Below are 12,469 nucleotides of genomic sequence, written 5' to 3'. Positions count from 1 at the left end.
AGGAGCGGTAGTACTTCTGTGCGACTTGTAGGTATAGTAATTTGCCATACACAATGGTATTTTAGGGTCAAGCTTGTGTTCTTGTAGGAAAAATAAGTCGGGACTGTGCTCACTTGCAAAATCCCGCAATTCATTAATCTTACGGAACAAACCATTTGCGTTCCAAGTAATAATACTTAAGTACCTATTGTTTACACTATACATAATTATTCAACATTGGAAAAAACACTGTCAAAAACATTAAATAATATAAACAACTTATCGATTGAATGCTCCGCAGCCCGCAATTCAGGCATGGCTGCCGAGATTTTTTGAAAAACATTCATAACTGTGGTGCCTTTAAAAACATCACACACCTCTTTGATTATTTTGAGAAAGTCCATAAACATACCCGAACCAACAGTAGCACTAGCAGCACCACCACTGCTGACAGTCTGTTTATGCATATCAACATTAAAATTATTAACAGTATTTACAGATCTTTGAACGTCACCCTTGGCTACACTAGCATAACTGCGCCCGGAGGCGACAGCAGAATAACTCAAATTTGCATTAGAAGTATTAGGCATTTTAACACCATTATTTACATTTTCTGAGTTTGCACTCTTATTCACAGTTTTATTTCCGACTATACGTCGGGGGAATTTCGGACATCCGCGATAATTGGCGGTTTGTCCTTCTTGCAGGCAATTACAACAAATAGGAGAGTCTAATTTTTTAACATTACATTTATCAGTACGATGTGCACCCGCACATTTCACACATTTTGGTTGTAGTTTGCAATTTTCACTACTGTGGTGGAAGTGTTGGCAGTTGTGACACTGCACAACATTTCCACGCACTTTATAAGGATGTATTTCAACAAAGAAACATAGTAGCTTTTAACATCATAAATAGATTGCACCCCTGGTACATTCTCTAAATGAACCTGAAACAAAGGCATAGGAGCCTTAGATTTGGTTCTGTGCATTTGGGTAACTTTTCGAGGTTTATACTTTAAATTAATCAGCTCCTCAAAAATGTCATCTGAGGGGCAATCGATAGGTAAACCTCTTATAACTATTTTGATGGGCCTATCTATCTTTCTGGTAATTAAATAATGATCTACACTTTTTTCATCCAAATATTTTGTTATCTGACGGTGATCATTTTCCGTTTTCGGAAAAACTTTTAAAAACTCGCCAGTAACTTTAGCTGCAAAGTCTAAATTAGTTTCAGCCCTCAATTTTTTAGAGAAATCCGAAAATTTAATTGGAGGCTTCACCATTATCGGTTTCACCTTCGGTTGTTGCATTTCAATAACCTCATTCTCTTCACTAACTTCCATATCATTATTAGTGGCAGTATTATCTGCATTAGCATTTTCATCTAGCTTATCAAATTTATTGCTAACATTAATTTCTGCATGAGCTTTGACTAATTTAGCAGGCCGAGCCGTATTACGCGGCTGTGTAAAGCCCTCTGAATCCTGAATTTCGCTCACACATCTTTTTCCTTTTTTCGAAGGCAGTTTAAGCAAAATTTTTGTTTTTTCTCCGCTACGAGTTTGTGCAATTGCACCAGATTTATCACTAACATTTTTTACACTTGATATAGTATCATTACAGTTAACAGAAGTAACAGTAGATATAACCTGCATCTTAGGGACATGCTTAACAACATTCACATTCAACTTATCACAAGATAAATTTACAATACTAGGATTTTGGGCACTAAAAACGTCGCACTTACCCTGAAATAACAAAGCCAGTCTTTTGGCTATTCCACTCCTTTTTTGGTGTATATCCAGACGTTTTTGCTTAACCTCCTCACTGGATAATGTATTGAGATCATCTTCCGTTAACTGCTCATCTACATGAACTGCAACATTCAGAAGCAGAACTTGCTGAAGCGCGAGTTGATAATCCTCCGCATCGTAACAATCCTTGTTTAATAGCTGACTCCAACCTTTTCCTAACACCTTGTCTGCATACGCACATATCTCCTCGGGTAAACCAGAGAGATTTTCTTTACTAACGTTCACAACCTCGGGCGGAGGAAGCGGCGGGTAATCCTTCGGATCCATTGCTGACACTAGCACGTGTTAGGATAAAGTTTTATACTTTTTGTATGCACTGAAGAATGAAAACAGCACAAATGACAACACATTTCTACTTGAAAGAATAAAATTGTTGCAATATATAATAATATATATATATGTAATAAACATTTGTAACGAAATAAAGTCCAAATATATCTACTTAATTTAAATACTTAAATAGGGTTCATGTTGTCCAAAGGAATTCAGATTTTTAAGCTAATTTCTAGCATATGGCTGATAATTTAAGAGCAAAAAAATCTGAATTATTCCAAAAGTAACATCTTGTTATTTTGCTTTACAAAGTAGGTTGCAAAACCTTTCATCACTGAACAGCTAAAAAGCGCTGCAAAGTAACAATAACTTTTCTTCGTAAACAAAACAAGAAGCTGCGTGACTGGTAACGTTGCTCTTTAAAAATAATGACGATCAGTACTATGAGTTGTATTGTTAAAACAAGTATTGTTGTTCAATAGTATAGTTGCAAGGTAATTTTTAAAATATTTTTGAAAAGTAAAATTGTGTATATGTTGTCATTTTGCATTACCTGTCATCGCACCTCAAGCGGAAGACTACGTTATATTTTGATGTCCCAGCCATCTGATATTGAACTTTCGTGTTTGTTATAAAATAGTATGCAGAAGAAGGCAAGTAGTTTATTAGTTTATTAAAAAAGTAACATTTTAAATTTGATGCTTAAGTATATATCTAAATTTTATAACGTATTTTATCTTAAATGATTAATTAGGTCATCAGTATAAACCATGGCCTAAATAAAAGATCGAAGTAATATATGGTAAATAAAATTCTGAGCATTATTGATTTTATAGTCGAAATTAAGACTGATATTAAATTCAAATAAATCTAGGTAGTTTACCCAAATGCTTATAAATTTTACTTGTGCAATATATTTGATATTTCACAAATTAAAATATTAATTTTTAATAAATGCCTTTATATATATGTTACCTTAACATAATTTTTCTGAGTATTTAAATAATACTTAAATCTTTAATTCTATGCTACTTCTTTTCAGAAAGGGGTCGTATTTATGAACATCCTTTGATGTGGCCCTGTATTTTTTATACTAGACTATTTTGAAGGGTTTATAAAATACTGTGGTTGAAATTTGTGGATGCTTGGCATCAAAGTATTCCTTTCAACAGTTCTTGGGCTGACATATGTCTGAAAGTTTTATATATTCTAATATTTCAATTTATATAATCTTTACATTTACATTATAAATAGGAGAATTAAAAAATATCTAGCAAAAATGTGAAAGGTAGAGATAAAAAGACAGATTTGATACTTCATTATTTAAGTGGCCATTGCATATGCTTTGCTGTCATTTAAAATTAATATGTTGAATATTAGAAAACACTAAAAAGAAGCAGCTTTCAAAAAATGAAAAAATACAATGTGGAAAAATAAAAAAGAACACGTATTTAACAATATGAAACATTTCTAGACATTTAACATGAAATTATATTTATTTACCTTTAATGAAATAACATTAATTTACATTTGTAAAGGCTTTAATTTGGTGATTGCTTCTTATAATAGAATCAAAAACTTTGTCTCATCCTATATGCTGCTGCCACATTAATTTAGTAAATATGAATGCAAGTCATGGGGAGCTGCTTCTCTTTGTCTTTTGTTTCTGCAATGAGCTGTACCAAAGTTGTTCGATTTTCTGAGTATTTGTGCGGTATAATGGCTACACAAAGTTGAGTTTATAATTCACTGTGAAATGTTGAAAACTTTGTTGTTGTTTTGTAATAATTTCCTTTTTTGATTAGTCAGCAGTTGGAATGAATAATATTTATGTACATGTTCTTTTATCACCTCCATTAGCATTTTGCCACCTCTATCTAGAATTTGCACAATGTAACAGTCTTTCATTTCCTTGCACATTACTCCAGAAACCTTTTGTTTTGATAAAATTCTGTTTAATTGTTCTTTTCCTTGCCAAGTAGACTTTCATCAATCTTGATGGTCTTCCAAGATTCACCAATTTTGTCTTTTGATCATTTCATTAAAAAAAAAAAAAAAAAAAAATCTCAAATAGTTGGTCCAATCAGTTACTAAGTTTTCACTCATTTTTAACTGTCTGTTGCACCATCTTATGTAAGTTAGTTCTTCAGTCCAATAATGTATGAAGTGCATATCAGTAAGAAAAGGAATTCTGGAACTATGAAATCGATTATCAGCATGATGACACTTTTTTTTAACCCCTGTAGCTTTTTATATTATATCCCAAATTCTGGTACTTTTCCGTTTCGCTGACGCAAATCTCGCCAAGCAGACTTTATTGGCAAAAACATACAGAATACACATAAAAAATGTTAGTGCTGATTTTTGGAATATGATAACTGGCAGTTTGGCAACATTTTGGAGGCGATAAAGGTTACTACCTAGGACTTTGGTAATAATGTGAGAAGTACTCAGTTCCGATTACGCATTTATTTGTGTGAGGGAAATGAGAGATCATGAGATGTGTCATGTGACATTAATGTACGAATTACAGTTTTTTAATCGGAAAAAGGGGAAAATTTGGAAAAATATCTGCAGTAGGTTTTAGCATTTTGTATTTAGCTTTTTGATTTTTTTTTGCATTTTCGTGCAAATTTTTGTAATTTATGAGAAAATAGCAGTGTAGATGGATAAAGTTAAGAGTGTGTGCAATGCCATTTTTGTGCAATTCTGGGATTTTTTTTTAAGTAAAAATAAGTCGACGTGTAAATGGTTTAGGTGTATGTGCTATTCTAAAAAACGCGCAAGGAGTTTGCGATTGTGCACTTTTTTCCAAATTTGCAGTTAATATTTTTCATGATTAAGCAGTTTTGTTACATAAAATTTCTAGCATAAGTGTAATTCGGCTAATAGATTGTTGGAAAAAGTGTTCAGTAAATAAAAAGAAAAGAAGCATGTCTTTACTTCGTGAAGACAAAATGGCGGCGAAAAAAAAATAGAGGGTTGCTGTAGCAGAGTTGGTCGCCAAATTTTCGCCAAAAAATCGCCAAGTTACCATAATCCAAAGATCAACCAATGTTAGTTCTGAAAATGTTTTATTTAAGGCATAAACATTTTAATATCGTTTAAAATTTTGTAAAAAAAATCCAGTAAATAAAGACAATAAATTTTTAAAAAGATATTAATTTAAGAATTTATTATACTTTCATAGTTCATCGTGATTCGCCTTTTCATATCACATGAACCCCAAGTGATCTCATCTCATGTAAACTATGCTACAAAAATCTAATTCTCTCAGTAAATCTAATTCTCTCTATGTTAATTCAAGTTAAATCTTAATTTGGAATACAAGTTTAAATGCAAGAATTTAATGTACGAATAGTTTATTCAGAAATTATGTAAAACCGCAGTGCTTTACTCCATAGTGCATTCTCATTAGAATGGATGAATTTAACCTGTGACTTTTCTATATTTTCGCCTTCAGTTGAGCTGTGTGATTGCATCCTAATTGACTTAATTACCTCAAATGGCCAAAGGGCATAAAATTAAACTGTCTTATAAAAATTCTATATAACTGTATGCCAGTATTGAAAGAAACAATCAATCTGATAAGAAATGGCTGCAAAGTGTTTTAAAAATGAGGCGTAAAAGGTTACCAGCGAGGATATTACATTTGGCATCAGTTGTATCATTATTGGCGACTTTAACGCCTGCTCCGGCAAAACGGAAAAGTACCCAAATTCTTTGCTTTTTTATAAATAATTTCATTTGGCGGCTATTTTGACATTTTTTTGTCAATATATTAAATTCCGTGCTTTTGGAAGAAAACAGCTGCTGCTTTTTCACTTGACAATACATTAAATATGGTTAAGATTCAAGGGGGAAATTTAATAATTAAAAATACAGAAAAATAAATGATAGTGTGGAGAACTTAATGCTAATTTTCAGATCAGTGGAAAATTAAAGGTTACCTGCATTTTAATGATTAAATAGTTAATGATAGAATGATATCACGGAATCAAAAGTGAGTGTGAAAATTCGAAATGTTATAAATACTACACGTCTAAAAATTATTGCTTATTTTCTTATTGTTAATAAGTTAAAATGCTAACCATTTTAGTAGGAAAAATAAATACTAAACCAGTAATATCATGCATACAACATCATAATCAAAACAGCCTGAAAATGAAATTGGTAAAAGTATATTTTAAGGTACCGCCTGGCGATTTTTGCCAGTACATGGATACCGAGTTTGTGCAATTCTTTGACTTATTATTTTGGCTCGCATAACAATTTTTGCGCAAAAAATCACTACACAAAGCGAAAATAACAACACAAAAAATTGCACAAGCTCGGTATCCATGTACGCATTGACTTATTTTCACTTAAAAAAATCCTCAAATTGCATAAAAATGGCATTGCACACTCCCCTTCACTTTATCCATGTACACGTAGACCTATTTTCACCTAAAAAAAATCCAAGAATTGCACAAACTTGCATTGTGCACTTCCTTCAGTTTGTCCATGTACACATTGATATATTTTCACTTAAAAAGTCAAAAGAGCACCCAATTCTACAATACAGGCAAACAAAAAATACATAATCTCAATAAACTACATTTTAAACCAAACAATAACATAAAAAAGGAAAAACATGTTATACATTTAAGCACTACATAAAGCAAATATCCACTTACTCTATTTAGAAGCTCCTTCGTCTTTAGTCTGTGGCACACAAAATTCCGTAACAGCATCCAAAAACTTCCTAAAATTATCTGAACTCGAATTTGTATATTGGCATTGTCACATCTGAACCTTTCTTCCTACAAACCCATTGAAATCCATCTAAACAGTTTTTACGTTCGATTACACGCATATCCTTCCTACATAAAGGACACCTATAATCGCTACTAAGTAAACCTTCATTTACACACCAGTCAATTAACGCTCTTTTCCCTTTTCGTTTCAAATCATACAGAAACTCAGCCATTCTACCATCTAAACAATAAAACCAACACACACCACAAAAGCGCTTACAAAACATCCTGGACATGTTATACATTATGCGCTTACAAAAAGGAAAAACATGTTATACATTTAAGCACTACAAAAAGCAAATATTCACTTACCATGATTTTCGAGTTCGCTTCGTACACCCAGAGCCATGCAAAAATCAAAATATCAATCATAATCAAATGCTTTTTTCAAACCAGGTACTCTTTCTGATCGACCACTTCACATAGTGACCATCTGAGCCTTTCTTCTGACAAACTCATTCAAGTTCATCTAAACGGTTTTAGCATACACCATAAAAACGTTTACAAAACATTCCATGATTCAAAATTTCCCAGAATCATGCACCCGATTACGTCAGGTTATCATAAATGAAACAGCAACTTAGCGATAAATGAAACAACAACTGTGGGTGTACGAAGTTCGCTTCGTACACCCAGAGCCATGCAAAAATCAAAATATCAATCATACTCAAATGACTTTTTTCAAACCAGGTACTCTTTCTGATCGACCACTTTATATAGTGACCATCTGAGCCTTTCTTCCTACAAACTCATTCAAATCCATCTAAACGGTTTTAACACACACTACAAAAACGCTTACAAAGCATCCCATGATTCAAAATTTCTCAGAATCATGCACCCGATTACGTCAGGCTACCATAAATGAAACAACAACTTGGCGATAAATGAAACAACTTCGCCATAATACAAGGGGTACCTTAAAGTCTACTCTAACCATGAAATCTGTTGCAGGTTGAAAATATTATCAAACTTTTCCAGTTTTTTAGAACTTTCTAATTATCTGCACCCCCACTCATCAGTGACATTGAAGATCATTCTCAATATCGTTGGTGACTAATTTTTCTCAAAGCTAATTTGTTAAAGATAGCAGCCATTGTCGAAATAGCAGCATACTAAGAATTAAATAAAAAGAAAAATCATTAAAATAAAAAACAATAAACATTGGTAATAAAACTTTTACCTTTTTTTGAGAAAGCTTTCTTTTTTTAACCCTCCGGGCATTATGAGCTTAGCCCTGAAATTTCAGAGTTCTTCAAAAGATCATGAACAAATGGTATTTTCTTAATTATAATTAGAACATGGCTGTCTCACTTTCTACTTTGATTCCATTTCTTCCAATATACAACCAACCCGAAACTGGATACATTAAAAGCTGGCAGAAGTTTTCATGTATAAAGAAGTCATTATACATGAAAAGAAAGTAGCAATTTTTGTAATGGAATGTGTGTGGTGAAATGGGTGGTACAGGGGTTGCTGTTACTTGTACTACTGCTGTTGAGCAATAGAAAAAAGTATCCTCTAGTGTAAAATGTTATTCTTTTTGTGAATGTTGAGCAGTATATATCACTATGTGAAGATGGAACATGCTGACTAGCATTTTTATCTATGGGCTTGTCACTAAAATGGAACTGCTGGTCAAAGAGAATGATTCTGGAGCAGAGGCTGCTAATGGAAATAGAGCAGTTGACCAACTACTGTTTTACCATTTGCAGCCCCTGGATAAAATGCATGTCGTTGAGCTTTGCATTCATGTGTCAAATTATACTGCTCAAAATCCGCAAAGTTGAATGATGGTTTACATACAAAGGGAACATTTTAACTATTGCTCAACCGTACCCTTTACCTCTTAACTGCTATTTACCTGCTATTTCATATAATTGCCATACCCTTTACTTTCCATTTTGCATATGCATTCTATGCATTCCATTACAAAATGTGCTTGTGTATTTCTGCCAGATATTTTTTAATCATGCTGAACCAGTATAGATGAAAGAAATGACCTCTGCTCCAAATGACACTCAGATCATTTTATAATTGACTAAAGGAATCATATGGCATTTAAATATCCATTTATTAATATAAAATGCATATATATATATATATATATAATATTAATTTTGCATTGCAGTAATGGATGAATCTGAAAGTAAAGATACATATGTGTCACAGCTGAAGGAAGTATTTGATAGCTGTGATACTACTGGAAGTGGACGTCTGAACGAGACAGAATTGCACAATCTATGTGAAAAGTTACATCTTGCTGAACATGCAAATTTTTTGGTTCATCATCTTCTTGAAAGTGACTTTGAAGTATGACCTTTATAAAACATTAAAAAATGTAGTTTACATTTTTATGCTTAAAATAAGTGCTAAAATGTTACAATATGCAGAAATTAAAAATGTGTTTTTGTGCTTCTATGTTAAAACAGGCGTAGTAAGGAATGGATATTGGTGTGTTACAACCTTGATGAGAAACAGTTGGTTGCCTATACATGCAAGCAGTGCATTTATTGTCTACAGTACATAATTTATATATTATACACATGTGGAATCAATTTTATATAAATTTGTATTTATTATTTTACACATATTTGTAAGGAGTTTATTTAAAATAAACAATCTATTCTTTTTAAGGAGTTTATTTAAAATAAACAATCTATAGAAACATATCCAAAATTAATTTTAAACATACATTTTCAGGTTTCCACTATTCGGCAGTTGCTGCTAATAATTCATTAAACACATTATCATGACACATCGTTAGGACTATGGCATCTTTTTTCATCAATGAATAATGAAAATATTGAGCTTATTAAGTATTTAAAAATAAAATCTGAGAAAATTTCCAACTGCTAAATGATAAATTGCTTTTATATGTGAAATGTAAACTATGTGCACATGTGTAGATTGTTTCTCATCAGGGTTGGAAATATGCCAGCTTCCATTTCTTGCTAAAGCCACTGTGACGATATAGCTACTAGCACTCCCATGGGCACAGGTGCTGAATTATAACTTCCTGTTTGTTTGCGGACAAAATGGACCATACCTGCAAAAAGCAGGACTGCAGATAAAACCCTCTGGGAGTTTCCGGACACAAGGAACTAATTATGTTTCTCCTCGCAGATAACAAAACGAGTGAAATCTTTGTGTAAAAGAGTTCTTCATGTGATTTTGAGGTGACAGGACGCATCTTTTGCGTTCTAAACCACGCCAGTGGTTTCTGTAGAACAATAGTTTTTTTTTTTATGCTGTAACTACAGTAAAAAGGACGTTTTTTTTTGCATCCAATCTGCGTTAGCGGATATTGTATGATTTAGGGCTGTAATGATCAGTTTATTTTTATGTTTTAATCAAGAAATCTATTTTAGTTTATCAAATAAATAATTTAAAAGACAACCTGTCTTTCTTTTACCCGACACGGGTGTCCTGTTGTTACACCACTATAAAAGAAGTACCTATTTTTTTAATTAGGTAATAATGTTTTAAATTTAGGCGAATTTTATATAAAGGAGTTTTATTTCAATTATATTTCACAATACATCATAGTGATAAACACTTTTAACACCTTAATAATTTTTATACATTTATTGTAATGTCAAAATTGTAAACTGTAATAATTGATTGTGCTAACATTTTATAGTGATTATTTTTTTAATTTAATTCTAATTCTGCACAAGATTTTTTTATTTACTGTGATTTTAATTTATTAGCCCAAAGGGGTGATAGTCGAGAAAGGCTATTAGTTTCAAAACGGCATTTTGCTCTGTTTCATTATAAACGTCTGTTTCAATTTGCAAATTGTTGCCACCAAATATTATCGCCTTGTATTATATTTAAAGAAATTTAATAATAAATAATCTGCATGAATACATGTATGTTTCTCGCATTGTGGAAAAACAACGGTATTTAGAGCCATCAAATTTTGAACAATGTAATCCTCCACCCGAACAGCCGAATTTCGAATTTGTTTTAATCCATTTCATATTTTGTAAAACTTTAATGAATTATTGATTAAGAAACTCAATGAGTTCAAAGCAAGCAATGGCAACACTGTGTGGAAAATAACATTTTTATCTCCAGCGTGGAAGTTCTGAAGATATGCTGTTTTCAAATATTTTGTGATACTGCTGTTGAATTGAATTTTGTGTTGTTTACGTGCGAAGAACATAATATTCAATAAATAGAGGTAACACACAAAGCGTTAAAAAATGTCCCTTTGAGCGTAACATAAAATCTAAGTGCTTCCAGATTTTATTTATTTATTTATTTTCATTACACTGAGAAAATGAATTAATGAATTATTAAAATAAATAATCATGCAAATTTTATGAATTATTAAAATAAATAATCATCATATGATGTTAATAATTAATAATCATATGATCAAATAAATGATCGTCTTGTAATGTTATAATAATTTTATAAACCACTGCGTGTAAATGCTCTTAAAATTAAAAAAATATATATATCAGATCTTGTTTAATTTTGCTTTATTTGTTTCGAAGCTTCATGTACTATCAATCTTATTTAATTTTATGTTATTTGTATGCAAAATTAAGTTCATAAATTTTGTGCTTAGAGTTTTTACCGTTTTACCAAAGTAAAGATGTTTGTACACAAATTATGCGTGAAAAAGTGCACGAAATGCAGTAAAAAGTGCTTCAATGAGATATATTAAATCCTGTTTGGAAAAAACTGTGGCTTTCATAATCTCATCACTATATAACATATCACATTTAATAATTAAAAAGAGTTATGTGATACAAACGCCATAGGTTTCAGTGTTAACGTAAACCAGATCGTCCCTACTCTTTCTTGCCGACATGTCGGTGACGCGCACCCGGCCCACTGGGTTAGTCTATCTCTTATAAAGGTCCATGTTTAAAGTAAAGTGACATCATTGATTACATCATCCACAACATAAAATTTCATAAAATATCATAAAAAATAAAATTTTAATTTCAAATAAAAATGCAAAATTAAATTGATTTTTAATATTTAGAAGCCATAAATAATATTTAAAACACGGAATTTATGCATAATAAAATGCATTATCTCTACATATAATAAAAGAAAGAGTCTGTCTGTGTGTGTCTTTCGTTCGCGCTGCGCGTAAGCTAATAGACCCACGGTTACGAAATTTGATACATAGGTGCATCTAGACAACAGCCAGTGCACCTCAAAGCGATTTTTTCGAAATTCGAATTCAAATTTTTTTTATGTTTTGTGATGAAATTGCATCATTTTCAGACATAATGGGCTATAGGAAAGCGAGATTTTACTCTACACACTCCATTTTCACATCGTCATGAAACGTAGGCACTCAGGTATTTTATGAATTTAAAATAAATTTCGTGTTTCAATAAATCGATTAAATACGAATTTATTTAACAAAGGAAGCTAATGGATCAATGGGATTTTTTCTAAAAAAGTTTATTTTTAAAAATGTACAGTTTTTTTTTTCTTTGATTTTTGGACACATTAAACTTTCATCCTTGCGACTGCTTTTACAAAAAGAATTTTTGAAAAATGATAATATTTTGTATTTTTTAAAAATTTTTTAAATGAAGCTTCCGAGTACACTTCTCACATCTCACATCTT

General features: G+C 31.6%; 1 protein-coding gene across 2 annotated transcripts in view; it reads left to right on the top strand.

Annotated features, from left to right (window-relative positions):
• The first annotated feature begins 2,446 nt into the window (after positions 1-2,446).
• Positions 2,447-12,469, top strand: part of LOC118185450 (ninein-like protein) — a 212,267-nt gene continuing 202,244 nt past the window's right edge. The window contains exons 1-2 of one of the 2 annotated variants that reach the window (XM_035355295.2): positions 2,447-2,724; positions 8,996-9,177. In XM_035355295.2, coding sequence (XP_035211186.1) covers positions 8,998-9,177 — 180 coding nt within the window. In that variant the 5' untranslated portion in view covers positions 2,447-2,724; positions 8,996-8,997. The remainder of the gene's footprint in view (positions 2,725-8,995; positions 9,178-12,469) is intronic. The other variant, XM_035355296.2, reaches the window with a different exon arrangement.

The sequence above is a fragment of the Stegodyphus dumicola genome, chromosome 1, assembly GCF_044657685.1.
Source record: "Stegodyphus dumicola isolate Sdum_Otavi_A_Nest chromosome 1, ASM4465768v1".
NCBI classification, from domain to species: Eukaryota; Metazoa; Arthropoda; class Arachnida; order Araneae; family Eresidae; genus Stegodyphus; species Stegodyphus dumicola.
The sequence above is the reverse complement of the archived record's forward strand: the minus strand, read 5'-3'. Positions and strand labels throughout refer to the sequence as shown.